Here is a 19,555-nt window from a genome sequence, read left to right as displayed (position 1 = left end):
GAACTTCTCACAGACCTATTCCTGGTTTCCCCCCCATTCTTTAAATACTCCCTTTGCACCTGAACTCCAGGATTTGGTTTCTGGGAGTTCTAACCAGTTTCAAAAGGAAGAACATAGCTGAATGGGTAAGAGGTTTGCATTGTGCATACCTACTCCCAACACACTTGTTACAGATCTGCTGCTCTAGAAATGGGGATTGGCAGAATTTAATCTGAGCTCTTTTACCACCTATTCTCAAGATGAGCAAGGGAAATAACTACCACACAGCCAAAAAAGTTAAGCCATTTCCCAAAGCCAATGGTCTCGGTGCCAAACTGGGATTAGATTCAAGTTGTAACTAACTTCCAGTTACAGGTTTAGACTGCAAGGTCAAGTGGTTCTGAGTTTCAGGCAACAGCACTTCTCCCACGTGATAAGATGTAAAAGACAGGAGAAGCAGTCTCCTTTAAGAGGAGATTCCAATCAAAACATCCAACCTAAGATGCTGTCTTAGAATCATACCCCGAGTTCAAATAGCAAAAGTCCCACAGAGCTGGTTACAGAACACCCTTGCTATCACACTCATGAGGTCACTGCCAATTTACTTGTACCCCAGAGAACTCCTTACCTCAACTTCCCCAGTCAAGTCTTTGTATTTGTCCCTGATGACAGGCAAAGCAGGCTTCTCACTTAGAGTATTTGAACGATCTCTGAATGGCTGCTCCAGGACTGGTAAAGGTGAAGAGCGACTTATCTCTCTGTCTCCCAGGCTTAAGCTCCTTTTGTGAGACCCTAAAAAGTGAGGTTATAAACAAGTTATTCCTTTACTCATAAAGGCACGGGCGATGTAAAATTAATAAAGCCCCAGCTCCTCAATTCTCCAAGTTTTTGACACAATATTTTCTATCTACAAAGAAGATGTCCAAATGCCATAGGAATCAAAGAGAGATTCAGCTCATTTCCAGTGGCCTTGGGAACAATCCCCACCAACTGATTGGTGATTTGGTTAGAAAAACCAGTCTTTGATAAGCACCTGCATCATGAGCATCCCCTGCCCTGAGCACACTTACCTTGAACAGACAGGTCAAAAGTGGCCAGCTCACTCTTGATCATCTCCTCACTGGATTTCACCTTGCCTTGGGAAGTGGCCACCAAGAAGTCAAACTTGCTGATTTTGGGCTTCTCGCTCTGGAATTCTCCAAAGTCATCTGTGGATTCTCTCTGCAGGGCTGAGGAGACAGCCCCACCAAGGAGATCTGCCTCTTGATCAGCTGCTGCATCCTGTGCTTCTGATGGAGGTCTTGCGAAATCACCAAAGTCTCCGATGCCGTCCTCACTTGGAGCGCTGGACACGGGGTCTTGAAAGCTTGCGAAGGCTGCAAAGGGAACATCCTGTAAAGCATCCTCGCTAGGGAAGGTTGTCACTTTGGAAACTGTTGTCATGGTAATGTTCTCTGAACTGCCAAACAAGGTCTCCTTCTTCTGGAGGACAGAAGTAGCCGCAGAGGATCCACTTCCGGAGGACTGGCCAAAGGAGGAGAGCTTCTTGCCCTGATGAATGTCTTCTTTGTCGGACCAGTCATAGCTTGCCAGGCTGCTGACTGCAGACCCGCTGTTATAGCTTCCAAATGGGGCACATTTTAAGTCATCTATATCTGAGAAAAACAAACCCCTGCAATTAGAAGCTGAACTCCAAACGTTACATCTCTCTACGCTGTATAAAAGCAACAGCAGCTTGCTGAGGGTCTTAAAGACCTGCAAGAACACACACAGGGAATTGTTGTTTCAGTGAGGCTTAAACGAGAGTTTGCACAAAAATAATCTGGCAAATACATAAGTCTTTGGTGTAAAAACCCCTCCATTTAATAAACGTAAGCCTTGACCTTTGAATGCTGTCTTATATTTTAAGCTGAAAGTCACCATCCCACCACAGGCAGTGAAGAAGCACTAATAAAATAACCAGACAATCCAGCCTGCACACATCACTGGTTCAGTTCTCTGATGCTGGCTGCACAATCTATGCTCTAAATTCAACCATTAGCAACTCAAACATCTGAACGTGTTAGTTCACCTCATCAAGCCCGACTGCATAGAGGACCAGGCTAACTCCCCATCCCCTCCAATAGATCATTAATACACTTGATTTGCATCAAAGCATGAATACAAAATGAATGCATAAGGAATGTGCTGAGAGGACTTTTAAACCCCAGAAATGCTGCTTAAGCTTCTTTCAGTTACACGGCCAACTTCCAGGTTCCAGGAATGACAGGAATATTGCAGACCATGGTTTAGCTTTCACAAACTACTTAGTAAAGACAGAGCAAATCCAATCTTGTTGCAGAAAGCTCCCAACGTTCATACTCACCTGGCAATTATATGGGCCAATAGGTTCTTCTCACTGCCATGAGCAGGTATGAGATATAGCCTGGTTACATTAGAGCCAACAATGGAGCCAGCACAGGGACCCGGGTCCGCTACTCATTCACTGCTCTTTCATGTTTAAGCCTGACTGATCCATAGCGAAGGCACAGAGAGCCAGGGGCTGGGTAGTTCTCATTAAAGCAGCAAAACCCCCCCAACAAACCAGCTTCTACTCTACCACATTTGGCATTGCTTGTCCAGCATTACCAACTGTCAGCTTGCATCAGACGTGCAGCCGCGGCTCAGCGCCTGCAGCCAAACAGGCTCGAGGTTAAGCAAACCTAAACCAGAAATACATTGCCTTTGCATTGCTTCAGCTGAGGCTCTTCGGGCAGACAGCACGGTCTGAACTGGCACATGGCAGCAGCAGCTCGGGTTGAACACAGCCAGAGTGGGGAGAAGCTGATTTACCAGCCTTTAGGCAATCTGGCTACCCCAGCCTGAGGATTCAGCCACTTTGTTAAGCATTTCTGCCTTCATTTATTCCTTTTGCTGGAAGCGGGGAGCACACTGTGCTTAGGCTGCTTTCCACATACACAGCTAATTATGGATTAGCTAAATATTACATATATAATATACAGATTAGCTAAAATATACAATATAAGGATGGAGTTTCATGGCTACGGCAATAAAAGGCCCTTTGCAACGGGCCAGCGAGGCACGGTGCGGTGCCTATCAGATGTTCCTAAGGGACAATCTTCCTGCAGCTGCTGCACTGCCCATGACAGCACATCAATAGCAAACCTTCACACCCCACGTGTAGGCAGCAAGGTTTCCAACGTGAGTATTAAATACATAGAGCAAGCAGCTTCCAGAAGTGCAAACAGGGGGGAGCTGAAATCACCCCCTTGTGGCAACAGTGAAGAGAAAGAAGGCTCCGAGGTGAAAAGGAGCTGACGTGGAAGGGATCAGTAATTGATCACAAGGAACCACACCTCGTGCTCTCAAACACACGGGTTTGTTTGAAGAAGCAAAATGAAAGCTTTGCTAGCACTGAAGGCAGTGCCAGAATAGCCTCCACAAGGTTAGCCAGCTGCAATTAATCCTGAGAGCACCAGTGTATGAGGCAGCCTCTTTTCATCTCCCAGTTTGTGTTGACTCCAAACCCAGTGAAGATTTAAGCATCACGGTTGATTCAGTGCTCAAAGGGACATGCAAAGAGAGAGCGATGCTCCTACTGCAAGGATCTGCACATTCACATCTTATTCCTTTGATAACGGGGAAGAGATTAAGCTGAAAACCCATCCTTAAGGACCAGGTCGGTGTAGTCCTGATCCAATCCCTGCTCAGGGGCAGTCAGGAGCAGCAGTGGAAGTCCTGAATCAACAGGTCATGGCAGGGAAGGCAGAAAGATTTCAGTCCTTTACAGACTAAGAGCCAAGCCTCAATGGGTGAATTCATGCAGATGTGGAACCCATCTGCACAGGTGCAAGAGCTGAGATGAATGTCACAGTGCAACTCGGTACATTTATTTGGATAGCTGTTAAAGGATTACTCTGGCGAATAAACTTTCCTAACACCATTATAGTAGAGGAAGAACACTGTGTTCAGAGACAAAAGGTTTACAGCTGACATAGTCCTATAGCAACTTATTGAAAAGCATCAAAAATGAGAATGTGGAACTGTTCATAATCCAAGGGAAATGCTTGGGGTTTGTTCCATGGAGAAAAAACCCCACATTTTGCTGTGCTGTGCTTCGCACTTCATAGCACTGTTTCCCACAGGCTGGATGTTTCTGAATAGAGGAAGTAAAATCAGAACCTTTGCCATAGCGAGGGCAAAGCTCAAGGTTTATTGAGCTCATGGCACATTTGCTGCATGATGAAGAGAGGAGCTCTCCCCCTGCCAGGCAGTAAAGCAACTTGCCACCAGGCTCCCAAGTGAAGCAGCAGTTTACGTGTGAAAAGCACTCGCTGGCTGACCCCAGAGAGCTCTTCATGATGTGGGTATCTTAATAAAACACTCCTTTTTGCTATAACAAAGCAGTGTTAAGAACTGCTCCTCCAACAGCCTTTGCCTTAAGGAGCACAGGTACGTGTGATGAATAAAAGAGCTCTGGTTGCAATGCTGCAGTTCCAGCCTCTGATGGAATAAAAGCTTCCTTTTGCTGGTATGGCAATTCAGAATTTAGAGAGATGCCTGGGTATCAGTGGTATTATTGCAAAGCAAGAGATGCTTAAGTGGGAAAAGAGATTAATTACTTGTAACTAAGCATCCCACTTGATGAAGAGAGATGCTACAGAGCTACCACCATTTGCTCCCAGAGGACACTTTCAGTAAGAACAGAATCTGAATTGATGAGAAGCATCAAATCTGATCCCTAAAAAATGAGCAAAATTCCATGAAAATGCCTTGGTTTGGGGATGTGCCATCTTTTTTTGTGTGTGAGGTTAAAAGTGATTTCTGAATTAGCTTTTTTTGGAGAGCGCACAGCAAATTCCTGTCGAAGTAGGGCAAATCCTGACTTGATCATGCTTTTGGAATCCTATAATCCTACCACAGGAGATGGATCAATAGATTTCAGTGAAATATACCATTATAAAACAGCATTCCTTAGTAATCTCAGCAGCAATTCTGTGGTGCCTTGCAGAAGTGACACAGGAGATTTTAGTTTTGTTATAAAAACCCAGCAGCTCTGACTCAGATGAAAGCCACGTGTCATCAGCTGCACACTGGTGAGACCACGAAACACCCCTCAGACTAAATACATCAGTACTGGTATTGATCCTCAAATCACTTTGAAATGGGGCAGGGAGGAAGGAGTGCATGTGTCTCTGTAAGAATCAGAGTCAGATCTGTTCACATACCACAAAACCCACATTTTTTCCCCCTTAGAACTATTTTCTAGAAGACCAAGACTGGAAAAAGCAACCTTCACTGTGTCATGCTGGAGTGCAGTAACTTTCCAAAAGCTTCAGAAACCAAACCCAGCTTGTATTTCTTCCAAAGGAAAAGGTTTGAGATGTTTACCATTAACTTCCCATCCCTTTTGAACCACCAAAGCCATAGTCCAACCTGCCTGGGGACAACTACAAGCCAGCCATGCTGCTGCTGCTGGGGCCAGGCAATGCAAGAGGTGCCAAGGAACGTACAGGGAATACTGACAGAGGCTGAACACTGTTGTAACACTGCTTCCCAGTGTTATCTCATCTAAGAGGAAACTTGACATCCTTCATTGGAGCCAACTATAACAGTTTATTTCAGCAAGCACGGATTACGTTATGGCTGGAGGCGATTTACAAGCTGGAGGCTTCAATGGCAACAGTTTAATCATTTAAGGAAAAGCCTTGACAGTGTTAGTGATATTCTAAAGAAAACTGGGAAAGACACTTCAGAAGACTGTACTACATGTAGGGATTTTAACCAGGATGGGAGACCTTCAGGTTTTACATTTCAGTTCACAGGAAAACCTAATGGATAAATACAACATGAGCCACGCAGAATTAAGTCTCTCAGCTTTATGCTCAAGCCCTCATGCTTAAAAAGCTTTAGGGCTAGGGATAATCTACTGGTTTTCCATAATGGAAGAGGAGTGTTGCTTTGGGTTTTTCTCTTTTAAAGGCATTCATGTTTGCTAGTTTCAATGTTTAGTAAGGCAGGACTTCCCAAACAGAGATAGGAAGCAGAGTCCTTCACTTTGGGACACCGATTAATTTGCTTCAGATCAGCTAAATAAATATCTGAATATTGCTTAATGGGCTCCCAATCACAAAGGCCTAAATAGCAAACTGTTTTCCAGTTGGTCCCCTTCCCAAAGGTGCACCACAACCTTGGCTGGCAGCAGGGAAATCCAGATGGGGAGACAACAGGACAGAGAAAACGTTCTCTCTGTCTTCAGTCTGAACTAAGGCCGTACCCTCAAACCAACGCACAGCAACAACTCTGCCATCCACACTATATTCAACCCCTCTCCAAACCTGCTCTTTTGACAAGGTATTCAGCCTGATAGGTGAAGAGTCAGCAGTGCACAGGGCGCGAGGTCAGAGCGTTGCAACAGGACAAAGAAGCTCACTCACACGCTGCTCTGCAAGAGAAAGGCACCGGCCAGCTGAAGGGGATACTATGACTTTAAACTTTGTACTTTTAACATGGTGGTTTGCAACAAATCACACACATCCCCACGTGTTCAAAATATGCCAAGATAATATTTATTAACACAGCAGGACTTACAGATCACAAAAGATAGTGATACATAGGAGCTCGGAAGGGCGTTATCAGAATAAAGCATGCAGGTCAATACTTGCAGAAGAGAGATACCAAAGCAGATCTGAAAAGGCACATTCACACAGGAAATGTTTAGTTGAAATTAGACATTAGAAAAGCAGCAAAAAACCTGAAGTTGATTAAAATATACAGAGATCTCCAATAATGCCAAAGAAAAAGGTACTTTACAGATTGGTAAGTGCAGCAAATGGATAACCCTTTGAGAATACCCGGGTGAGGGTACGTTCTCGCTGCAACGTTTGGCAGGACACAGAATGAATCAGGTTCATGTGACTTTTGTCTTAGAGGGAAACAAATTTGGCTTAAAAGAAGCAGCCTGGTTGAAACTAACAGCATGCAGCCAGTGCTCAAAGGGTTATACGAAGTAAATGCAAGAGAAATCAGGCAACATTAGCATCATCTACCTTCCACATAAAGAATTATAGCAAAGTTTAAAGAGACTGTATCCCCTTTGGACAGAGCAAAACTGAAAACCTTTCTTCCCTCAGAAACCTAAGGCTGGGAAGCAACTCAGTGATTTCTTTCTAATTCCCAGCACAAGCAACCTACCTGCCCATACCTGGAAGCTACACAAGGCGAAATCTCAATAGCCAAAGGATAAAGACCTCTGTGTTAGTGTGTCAGAAGAGTCAAATCATTTATCAGCACCTCTGTGCTGCTGCTGTTTCACTGGAGGTGTTACAAGGTGCTCACAGACGTACAGCTCCCAGTGACTAGTCTCAGCAGGGAGGATGGCAAAGGGATACTGTCCCTTTTTGACATTAGATTTACAGATAGAAGAAAATGGAGAGGGGAAAAAGAAATCTGCTTTTTAACTTCATGTAAACTGAAAAAAGAGGACTCGAACATCAGCAGTTCAGAGCTTGAGATGCATCAAACACACAGGAAGGAACATGTGAGCACACAAGCATTCGTAACGGGTTGGCGGGAGCACGCCCCACGACGAAACCCAAACAGAGCTCAATGGAGTAAAACTCTCCCTGTGGAAAAACACCCCGCTTGGCACCAGAGGAGAATACAGGCTCGTTGAAGGTCACTAAAAATAGCTTCTAATTAATACTTCAGAGTTCAAAAGTTCAGCAAGAAGCACATGATCGGCCAACCCCTTTAAACAAACCAGAAAGTCTTTTCCTGCCACAGATGGCAATCACTCAGCACTGATTTCTGTGGCGAAAGCTCACGGCCTGTAGAAGAGCTCCAGGAGTCAAACTACCACCAAAAGAGGCTAGAAAAATACTAGGAAAAAGTGCTTTCAACCCCAAAGTAAACGTTCCAGACCACACTGGAGGTGCTACGTTTGACAGCTCACCCCACTTGGAATCGTACCAAGCAGCAAGAGGACAATGAAAGGTCTTTGCTAGTAAATTATTCCTGATACGTTGTACCCTGTTTGAGAGTATCTCCCACGAAGCTGCCACCTTAATTCTCTCCCCTACTTAAAAATATCATCAAATGCAGAACTACAGCACTGTGTATTTATTTATCTCTACCCACTAGCTGCAAAAATGGAAGAAATCTTTCATCTGGAAGCAACCAACTCTTGCAGGTACAGCTTTGACACTTACAGGTTGTAGGCTCCCCCCTGCTCAGGAAAGCCTCTGACTGCACAATACTTGTTGCTAGAACACAGTAATGGTTCCTGTATTATTGAAGGCCACAGAACATTTAACTACACCTCACCTTCCTACGTACACGTGAAAAGGAAAAGCAGGACACTTGGGGTACTGGTTTGGTGATATGTGATCAGATCAGAGATGGTCGAGTCGCTCCCTCAGGAGGACTTCCATAAGGGGGAATTAAAGAAGGTGAAACCCTCATAAATAAAAGCCCATGGTTTTGAATTTAGGTCTAGGAGTCACCAATCATTAAGAGTAGCACTTACAGGCCCTTTGCACAATGAGTCCAGTGAGGGATTTAACTCTACAATACTTCTACCTGCAGTCCTGCAAAATACTGGCTGCACAGGTTAAGCCCCACTGTACGGGGGATATAATACTTGTGGTGTTGATTAAACAGCTTTCCATCAACAGCACGAAGCAGTGTTCTTGCCTGCCCTTGTAGAAGCACAGAGCAGGTGAAGTCCCCAAACCAAATGCTTTGTTGAACCCAAGAGGTTAGAGCGAGACTCTGCCATCCCTCTTGCTAACGCAAATGGAATGACATCGTTTGCGTTGGAAAATGTTCCACTCAAATCCCTTAAGTGACAATAGCTGACAGGTACCAGCACTATGATGATGATGTCAAGTCTCAGAAATAAACTGGGCTGGAGTTCAAACTGTTCAGTCTATTTATAGTCTCCTAAGACAAGAAAGAAACACTGCCCTGCCAAGGGGCTGTTGGCTAGCGGGTACACAGATTGAAGTGTCTTTCACTACTGAAAGACCAGTGCATAATACTGTAATTTAGCACACAGAAGAACACTGAAACCTCCATCACCTACGTTACCAGAGCAATCTAACCAGTTCCTCACCTGCTGCTGGTGGATGCTGGCCACTAACTGTTGGCAAATCCAAAGAGCTATCAGACATGACATGCTTAAGATCTCCTCCCACATCAGCCAGTTTCATGTCAAACTGAACAGACAACGCGTCTTCAGAATCCTCCTTGCCAACACTGCTGCCTCCGATGGAAGGAAGATCCAAAGACTTCACTGAAGCAGAGTCTTCTCTGGCCTGCTTGAAGGCTGCAACTTTGTCCACCAGGGACTTATCTGCGCTGTTGCATGTGGAAGAAAACTTGTTAGAGTGGAAGTCGGCAAAATCATCATCGCTCTTCACTGAAGAAAGCGCGTTGTCCTTCGCCTCCTCCAAGCCTCCTCCAGAGCCCTCCAGAGAAAGCTGTTTGAAGATATCGTATTTGGTGGGTGTAGCAGTAGGGGCAGAACTCTGCCCACTCTTCACCGTGCTGGCAGAGGAGCCAGGCTGAGGAACAGGACCAGGCTCTAGCTTGAGTGCATTGTATTTGTCCTCTGGTTTCTGTTCGGAAAATCCACTGCTATTGTTGAAAGCCATAAAATCTGCAAAGTCGTCTTGTCCACTGGCTGATGAGCAGTTAGAAAACTCCCCAAAAAGGTTGAACTCTCCAAAGTCATCAGCTAAGCTTGAACTTTTGCTGGGTGCTGGTTGGGCAGTGGTAGCTGGAACGGGTGGTGGAGGAAAGGAGCCCGATTTTGTCGTGTTAAATGCAGGTGGAAAGGACGGCTGCTTGGTTTCTCCAGTAGAGGAAAAGAGATCCAAGTCTGCTAGGTTCAAAGAGGTCTTTGCTTGTGTTTGCTGTTTGGACTGAACGGGCAGAGAAGGGAAGGGTGCAGGGAACGTTTTGTCCTTTGTAGGTGGCTCTAATGGTGAAGTACTGTCAGCGGTTTTAAAATCCGTGAAGCCATCATCGGGTCCTGCAGGCTTGAACTCTGCGAGGTTCTCTCCTGAGAGCAAAAACAATGAGGAAACACTCATAAAAGACGCTGCAGCGATAACAAGTGCATCATACTCACACCATGCGAGCAAGCAAGCGAATTAGCCCATGCAATGTCAGAAGTTTTTATGCAAACTATTTAAATTAAGCCCTAGAACTGCAAACACAACCTCTATGAACCACCCAGGTTTCAAGGTCAGCAATTCCAAGTCATTCCAGCACACACTTAAGTCTTCCAAACAGCCTCAAAGTCATATGACATGCCCTTTATGCTGTGTTAGTATCAAAACACACCTTGACCAACAGATTCAAAAGGTGATCTGTCTTACTCAGCTTCCAAGTAAGTTCTTTTTTCTCACCTCATCCTTGTATTTGCCAAGCAAGGAATGAAATCCTGAATTTCACTTACACCAGTGCAGTATGTGATTTCTTACAGAAGCAATTCTACCCCTCTCCCTTCCAAATATTGCCCCCATGCAGTTTTTTTATGGGGCTTCAGCAGAGGGTTAAGACATTTTTAGGCTCTCATTTTAGTCTAGCAGATTCACCTAAATACATTACAGAACGTGACCAGAACTTCAGTAACTACAACATATTTAGGAGGCATCTTCCAGCTCCTGCTAAGACTGATCCCAGCTCCACTAAGAAGCTTGGAGACACCTTCATATGAAAGTGAGCACAATTAATCATAAGATGTGCAGCTCTCTGGTTCCTCTACCCACTGCGTGTAGGATCACGCTACATATGGATTATAAATCAAACCTGACTGAACATTTGGTAACAGGATTTTCATTTCATTTACATTAAATATTTTGATGTACTGACTTTATAAGTTTTTCCTGTTCATACACAATTACCTTTTATAAAGCAGTATCTTCTGAACATGAAAAATGTTTAACCCATTCACCAGCATGTACATACTCAGATCACTTGTCATTTTACAGTCTTGAGCATACTTTAAGCCAAGTGTCAGATTTTGTTCTGTTTTAGAAGTACACCACTAACATTTAATTCCTCAGCACCAATATCATACTTTAAATGTGTTTAACCAAGACTGAAAAGAACAGTTGTACAGGACCACGACTATACCTGACACACTCTTCCATTCTCCCTCCCCTCCAAATCAATTCACTTGGCGCAGCAACAGCACAACTGTTCATGGAATTGCTATTCACTGATCAAAACTAACACATCACAGCAAACTACACTTACTGCTGAATTGCAAACTTTTCCATCAGAAATGTGAGCTGGTGAAAGGGTTAAGAGTGGTCAGAGCTGGATAACAGGCAAATATAGTAATTTTATGTGGTTTAGAATATGTATGGAAAGAGGTAAAACGTTATTTCATTTCACTGCATGCATTTAATCCTGAAGAGGTACTGAGCACGAGTACCTCCCAACACATTACAGGAGTTTCAGAAACTCAGCCTCTGAAAGGAATTCTGTCTCTGACAAACAAGGAGCAGGAATGAACTCAGGTAAGCAGCTTTATCCTAGGCTTTACTTTGCCCAATCAAAACCAGTTGACCACAGATTTCAATATAAGGGGTAAGATTTATTCTTAGAGCACCAAAGACTGAAAAGGTTTAATTCCACCTTAACAACAGGAAAAAGTTGCAATTTTGTCCAGAAACATCTTATTCTGTCTTTAAAGAATATACGATTCCTTACTTAAAATGAACAAATTCCAACCATATTGTCTTAAAATAAAATCCAGAAGCACCAAGGAGAGATGCCAGTCTTCCAGAAATACAATTTGTACATTGTTCCAATGGGATAGTGCACTGGTTCTTCAGGATACTTCTTTCTAAGTTGTTTAGGGAAGCAGAACCATCATTATTCTACAACTGTAGCAACAGAGATGCAGCAGCTTATAGAGAACTGCTATAAAAATATAATCAAAATATGTTAAAATAGCTCAACCCCCCCATAAGTTACCTCAGTATTTGCTTACCTAAGTATTTGCTCTCTGGTGGCTGCTCTAATTCACGGAAAGCACTGTACTTGTCTCCACCATCTAGTGAGTATGAGAAAAGAAATACATTCACAAAAAGGCATTATGAATCCATACTGTAAACTTTATATTGGCATAATTGCTCTGGTTTTTAAGGACTAATATCTTATCAATGCCAAAACCAAGATACATGACACATTACAAGAAGCAGCTTATAGTGGTTGTGTATTTTAACTTTTACCTCCAAAAGTGGCTGTACTTTCAGCAGGCTTCTCAGCTGCAATTCCTTTAAAGGCAGCATACTTATCAGTTGATGAGAGTGTCTTATTACCTGGGAGTGGCATTAGTAAAGAAGGAACACTAAAAACAAAAGAGAGAAAAGCAAAGTTCCTTAATTTATCCATAAGAAATCTACATTTCCAGGTTTTCTTTAAAGAAAAGACTACACAAACCTAAGTTTGTACCCAAAAGAGTGCTTGATCGAGAACCTGTTGTAACTCCCTCAGTATCAGTTGGGAATAACAGCATGTACACAGGCAGCTGGTAACTGATGGGTTCATTCACACCTTATCTCACCTCATCTTGTTTCTTTAGGCCAGAAGTCAATTTTCCCCGTTCTTGATTCTAGTTTGCACCAAACCATGAACTGAACACTCCAGAGCTTCACTCCACAGGAATTCTTAGCCCAGGAGAGAATATGCACATAGACATACCCTAGGAATCACCATTTCATTTATCACTTTGTCCCGAGCAGTGTAATGACAATTCTCCCTGATAGAACTAGATAAAGTAGAGTTAAAACTGCATGACATCTTGCCAGCTCCATGCTTTCAGCTTATCTACTTCTGGTTATATTTCATTACATATTAAGAGAATAAAGCAGAACCACTAAAGGAAGGAAAAGCTAACTCTGGATTTCTCTCAGTGCAAATCAGGGAGCTCAGGTAGCTATCTAATGAGCAAACCAAGGATTAGTCTAGTTCCACAAGCAAATCTTTTTGCACATAAACACATTCTGCTTTCTATAGTGAAGGCGCCACAATAACTCCACACCATGTAGCAACTGCTGTAAGATTGGGAAGCCATTCTGTGAGAGCTTTGCTTGCCCTCCACGCAAGGCCCCTTATCAGACCTTGGCAGCTTTAAACAACATCATCCTTTACATATGAATGATGCATTTTACCTCTAGTTCATGTCAGTCAACGCTACGCACATTGAAAATGTGAATGAATTTCTACTGCGTTCTTCGGCCTGAAGCAAGAATCTTTCCAGAGCCATTTAAATCTCCTTATCAGCAGCCTACAAGCAACACCCAAACCTTGCACTTGCACACACGTGCTAATGATGGTCTGCGGTGCTTGCAGACAGACAGTGCAATGTCAAAATATAGCTTATGGTAATATAATTACATTTCACATCACTGCAAACCAGGCTATTAGCTATGCAGTCTTGGCACATGTAATGGTTAATCATCTGTGCTCTGCAGATGGGTTTTTTCAAGTAAAGCTCCATAAGCAATTAGATTATAGCTCATTGTACCATTCTGCTCCAAACTGAACACTTGCACAACTCAATGAAGAGAGTTGCTGCAGAGAAAAAGAAACACTGCTGGATTCCCTTACTTAGAATCATAGAATCACAGAATAGTTTGGGTTGGAAAGAACCTTAAGATCAAGTTCCAAACCCCCTGCCATGGGCAGGGACACCTCACACTAAACCATATCACCCAAGGCTCTGTCCAACCTGGCCTTGAACACTGCCAGGGATGGAGCATTCACAACCTCCTTGGGCAACCTATTCCAGTGCCTCACCACCCTAACAGGAAAGAATTTCCTCCTTACATCCAATCTAAACTTCCCCTGTTTCAGTTTTAACCCATCACCCCTTGTCCTGTCACTACAGTCCCTAATGAACAGTCCCTCCCCAGCATCCCTATAGGCCCCCTTCAGATACTGGAAGGCTGCTATGAGGTCTTCACGGTCATCCATCGTGGAATTTACAAACGATGCTTCTGGTAAAACTCTCAGCAGCAGCATAGCTTTAATTACAAAATGCCATCTAATCAAATCAAGATATACTTAAAAGAGAGCATCTTCAGCTACACATGACATCAGCCAAGTGAAATCACTTGCACAGAATGCTGTTAGGCACCATGTAACAGAACAATCTGGTTTAGTGTCTCCATCTGACGTCACTGCTGAGGAAGCAACTGGTAATCTGTGCTTACCTGGAAAGAGCCAGTTCTGTTTGCAACTAAGAACAGCCCGTTCATGCACAGGAAAGGTCTGTGTCCACAATTAGACACCTGGGAGGCACATGAAAGTTTGCCATGGGCAGCAAAAGGAAACGACAGTGAAATTTTGTAATCACAGGACTTTGAGAGATTAATTGTAAACTCTCCAAGGGAGTAAACACGCTCCATTATTCTGTTATACAAAATTTCCCTGATCCCGAGCTCCATTCTGGCAGCCTCCCAAAAGAAAAGCCACGACGGCTGAAGTCTGAATGAGATTTCAACTGAGATTTATAGTTGCTTATTGAAAGCTTAAGCACTGGCCAGAGAAACAACAGAGCTAACAAAACCTCGTCCACTGGAGCTCAGAGGATGATGTCAAGCTCTTTACATTAATTTTGGGGTCCACATTCAGGGCCTGAAGCTCTTGATGTCAACAAATGGTTTCTATTGACTCCCACAAATGCGGGGTCATACTTTTAATGGAGGCACACACTAAAGCAGAACTCCTCCGTCCTGGTGTATGTTTTCTCAATAGCTTTACGTAACATTTTCCCTGAATGCACAGCATGAAAAAACTTCCAATTGCCTGTGCAATAGTACAAACACTTGAAAACCCACTCCCATACCTTGTATGTGCAATTTACCTCAGCGTGATGACTAGAATGCTAAAGAATGGCCAACCACCTATGGCACATCAAATGCCAGTTTTGATTCAGAAAGCCTAATTGTGGTTGTAACAACCTTTAAAAGAAACTGGCAGAGTAAAAGGTGACAAAAGCAAATTACAGGCTAGAAAGCTACCCACAAAGGAGGAAAACATTTAATTTCTTAAGAGAGTTCTCAAATAGTGAATACAAAGATGTGCTACCTGCTCCGGTGCTGTGAACCAGCTGCTTTAGAGGAGCCAGCCACATCCCCTTGGAAATCAGTGAAGGAGTCATCTAGCGAGCCAGACTTTGAAGCATCTTGAAACTCCTGGAAGTCATCATCTTCTGGTTTTACTACCTGAATGACAAACATCATGTCAATTGCCGTTCTGTTGTCTTTTCAAATTGTCAGATAGCATGAAGGCAGTTTAGAGCAGCGTGACTGACTTAGAAGAGGAAAAAACCTTGTAACATGAGCATGCAAACTTAGCATGGTCACTGGTTCCACTTCACCTGCACCAACTCAAAACACCCACAAGGTGTACAGGATTACAAGCAGCACGCACAAGGAACAGGTGAACAAGGAACTCTGCTCCTTTCACATTAGAAGTATTACTGATCATAGCCATGCCATCTTTTAATACAGGATAAATATTACTAAATTCAAATCAATCAATAATTTATAATCAATACACACAGCAAAAGCATCAGAAGAAATATTTTCTGAAGAAGGATGAACCGTATTTTCAAAGAGCAAAATTTATCTCCCATATGATTTACAGTGCTGGAAACCAAAGGTTCTCTCAGTTCTTGGTTCTCCTGAAGAATGTCACTTATTTTATGAGCTAATAGATTCTGTTGTGTAGCTTAACTTAAAATCCCATTTAATGTGCATTACAAGATCCTAATTAAAACTAAAATCCTCTTTCAATGCCACTAGTTTGCAATGGAGAATGCTTTTGTACCCTTTCTAATGCCACCAGAAAGAAATGAAGAAAAATAAAAGAACATCCTATGATTTTATGCTCCTTAGTGGCATGACTTTATGTTTTCGGATGTGACATGCTGGATTTCAGCTCCTCTTTTTGCTGTTTACTTGAAGGCTGCTGTCACTACGTAGCTAAGACAGAGCCAAGCTAATTCCCTTTCCAGGACAAGGCAGATTTGCCACGTAACAGCGAGCTGACCTGGCTGGGTGGGTAGGACGGGAGGAAGCCTCCGGAAGGCTGTGCTGCAGCTCCGCCCGCTGGAGCCGTGATGCTCATCCCCATCACGGCCGGCCCGATGCTCAGAGGCATGGAGACGGGCGGTGCAGGGGGCAGCAGAGGCTGCTGGCTCACTGCAGCAGGCAGCGGCATCGGAAATCCACTTAACGTAGGAACGGGGGCAGCTGGAAACTGGTTTAACACGTCCGGACTCACTGCAGGGATTCCCCTCTGCAAAGGCAGAAGAGCAAAGACAATTAGCATCAAAAAGGCACGTTGCATTCTCAGTTCCAGTTTCTAGCTTGTGTTACTGACACCATGAAAGAGCAGGTACTGGTTAAGCTGCAGGTAAACCTTCCAAATCAAAACGTGCTGATCTCCAGTGTTATCCATACCTGAGTCACTGCTATCATAGCCAGGACAGCGTAGAGCTCCTCTTTGGTGAGCTTCCCAGGAGTGGTACGGTTGGCTAGAGCCCATATCTGTCCAAGGGTCTCTCTGGGCAATCCAGACGACATCAGGATGGGATAGAGTTTAGCTGTATCTATTCCAGCAGGAGTCAAAGTGGTTTCTAAGATTTTCTTATACAACTCTGTGATAAGGGAGTCAGTGTTAGAGACAACTGCTGGTTTCAAGGGAATTCACAACTGCTTTTCTATTTTGCCTCAACCTCCTATCAAATTAGTCATACTCAAAGTAGAAGGTAAGGCAATAGCATTCTGGCACTGGATTGTATCATCACGTTTCATCTAAATGCGTTATGGGATGGTCTTTACAGTTTAACACAAAGAAATATTTCATATAAAATACACTTAATGCTCTACTTCAAAACATGTTTCTCTAATGAAATTGCAGGATAATCCATATAAAATATAGTTATAACACCTTTATGTATTTAAACCTCAGTGTAATCAGTATTTACTACAGCATTTCATTTTCTATTTACTGGGTTATTTGCATATGTACGATAAATAGCCTTAAGAAACGAGCCTGCTTAATTACAAGAGAGGCCAAAACCCAGACTACCCATAAAAGTAGTATTATCACAGCAACACAACCTCTTCTAGCCTAATCTGCTGTCATAACAAACTCTAGATTAAACGCTGAGCATGAATAAAACCCACACTTCTCCAAATGCACATAAAGGCACCATAAATTCATAACATATCAAAGATACAGGATTCATCTGATGCCTGGAGAGTAACAACTTTGCTCAGTAAGCACCAACAACAGCTCACGTACGTTCACACCTTGTGTTGCTGCTTGGCTAAATGCCTTTTCTTGTTTACCTGGGACCAAGTTATCGTTGTAAATCCAAGCAGGCATCATCTGCTGAATTGGGTCCTGTGAAGGGAATACTCCGACTCCTAAACGTGTTCCATTCAGTAAGAAAAAGAAAGACAACTGTATTAGGATATACAGGGTCAGAGTACAAAGATCTTAAGAGACTAGATCGTAGTTGGTCAGTATTATTTAGCATTTCAGGCAAAGATTTCAGATAGGAATCACTGCTCAGAGGACAAACAGCTACTGCAGGAATATGTATTTCAACATAATAACTAGAATGATTTGGCAGTAACAGCAAGAATACAGTTACATACATAGTGAAATAAGGAGCTCCTCACCTGCCTCCCTCTTAATTTCTAGTTGTGCTGAAGCTCAAGTCTCATCATCTCCTGAACTTTCATAGCAGCTGTTAGGGCTACCTGGGGAGTAAATTAATTTGTACCTACCACCAGGACATCCTTAACAGGGGAATCCACAAACAGGATGAATCTCAGCAAGATCTTACCCCATGTTCATAAAAAGTTATTCACTACCCCATTGCTCCCAGTCTTCAGATCCAGAAGACATCACAGCCGCCTTCACTACTACAGGCTTTCATAACATGATCTACCACACTTTACTCCCCTTGAACATGTTATTTCCTTCTCTACTGCATGGACTCTTCCCCTCAGTGTCACTGTTTCACTTCCTATCTAGTCTCCCTGAGCAGATTTTATGCTTATCTTGAATCGAGCTCTGACAAAAATCAGAATAATTCCAGATTTTACTGTCTTTCCCAGTGCCCTTGCACCTCCTCATCTTCCACACGGGTTCTCTCCTGGCTGCAGTCTAATTTCTAATCACCCCACAACTCCAAGCACATTTTTATATAAGCAATTCCTTCCATTTCACCAGCCAAGTAAAATAAAGTTGCTGCTTCCTCCAGGCTCATTATCCTTCAGCTTTGACCACCCTTCCATTCACTTCCGCATCCTACTGACTCTTGCTTCTCACCCTTGAATCTCTCTGGCAAAATTCAGCCCCTTAAAATCAAATGATACAAGACAAAAAGGAATTCTCAGCCGTGTTTAGTTGACAGATAGGAGAGTCTTACTCAAAACTTTGATAATAGCTGTTCAGTTGAACTGTTTAGTTCCAGTTGCTGTTAGAAGTAAAACTTGCCTGAAGTTTTCATCTAGACCAGCTTTTGAAATCTGGATCCCTACAGCACAGGTAGTTTTAGACATAACACACATGAACAGCAAATTGTCTAGGAAACAAATATTAACTAGCTAAGAGTTTTAACCTAACAAGACCATATCCTCCTCCAAGTAAAGAGACGAAAACCCACCACGACATTGACCATCTTTACTAATAAATTTCCTCATATAAAAATGAGAGGAATCTTCAGAGAGCACATCTTCCCTCAAGAAAGAGGACAGAGTATTTGAAACCAGCGGACCTGATTAACACACATGTTAAAAGTGATTACAGCAATAAACTCGAGTGGAAAAAGTTCAGAGCAAAATCACAGTTATACTTTTAGCAAGGAGCAGGAGGCACTGACGTATTATTCAAGCAGGCATTCAGAGCAAACTTGTGCAGGCCTGGCCTCAGAATTAGTGCACAGGGTGTTAGCATCCAAGCAGCAACTCATTAGATGTAAATTCTCTCAAGTGTTTCATTTGCTCACCACACTCTTCAACTGCTCTGTTTTGTTCTGAAGCCTTGGGCACCTCTGCAGCGGTGGTACCACTTTCCTGGCCACCTACAACCCCCCAGTCACTGACGGTTAGACTGGGATGGACTTGGCTTGCAGCCGAGGCTTTGTGCCCAACTTCGGATGTTTTAAGTGTGGTTTGCTCTTGTTCAGAGTCATTTGAGCCATTATCTAAGCCTTTCTCCTCCAAGGAAGAGCCTGAATAAACAGCAGGAGGAATTATTTATGTTTTGTCATTAACCATCCAGATCACAATTCCACACTTCCAAAGGAAAAGTATTACTGGTACCACTGAGGGGTTATCACGACTAGCATCCATCCCAGCTCAGACCAATAGCACCACCCTGTGCAAACACTTCTATAGCCTGATTCTGCCCTTTACTTACCATGGATATATAACTTCAACAAACAAAAAGGACCAAGTAGAAGGAATACATGAAACTGTTTTCTGTTTGGATTACCGCTGCATAATCATCTAGGCATCAGTAGTGC

General features: G+C 43.2%; 1 protein-coding gene across 6 annotated transcripts in view; it reads right to left on the bottom strand.

Annotated features, from left to right (window-relative positions):
* The window catches only part of SYNRG (synergin gamma), a 36,284-nt gene that overhangs the window by 6,596 nt on the left and 10,133 nt on the right, over window positions 1-19,555 (bottom strand). For 3 of the 6 annotated variants that reach the window (XM_061363365.1, XM_061363366.1, XM_061363368.1), the window contains 10 exons: window positions 19,037-19,261; window positions 17,367-17,444; window positions 16,473-16,669; window positions 16,060-16,308; window positions 15,094-15,230; window positions 12,231-12,349; window positions 11,990-12,052; window positions 9,095-10,045; window positions 1,050-1,634; window positions 608-771 (listed from right to left, as the gene is read on the bottom strand). In XM_061363365.1, coding sequence (XP_061219349.1) covers window positions 608-771; window positions 1,050-1,634; window positions 9,095-10,045; window positions 11,990-12,052; window positions 12,231-12,349; window positions 15,094-15,230; window positions 16,060-16,308; window positions 16,473-16,669; window positions 17,367-17,444; window positions 19,037-19,261 — 2,768 coding nt within the window. The remainder of the gene's footprint in view (window positions 1-607; window positions 772-1,049; window positions 1,635-9,094; window positions 10,046-11,989; window positions 12,053-12,230; window positions 12,350-15,093; window positions 15,231-16,059; window positions 16,309-16,472; window positions 16,670-17,366; window positions 17,445-19,036; window positions 19,262-19,555) is intronic. The other 3 variants (XM_061363367.1, XM_061363369.1, XM_061363370.1) reach the window with 1 other exon arrangement.

The sequence above is a fragment of the Neopsephotus bourkii genome, unplaced genomic scaffold, assembly GCF_033783945.1.
Source record: "Neopsephotus bourkii isolate Nb327-2 ecotype Australia unplaced genomic scaffold, CSIRO-AGI_Nbou_v1 NB_1154, whole genome shotgun sequence".
NCBI classification, from domain to species: Eukaryota; Metazoa; Chordata; class Aves; order Psittaciformes; family Psittacidae; genus Neopsephotus; species Neopsephotus bourkii.
Note: the sequence above shows the minus strand (reverse complement) of the source record. Positions and strands in the feature narration are given on the sequence as shown.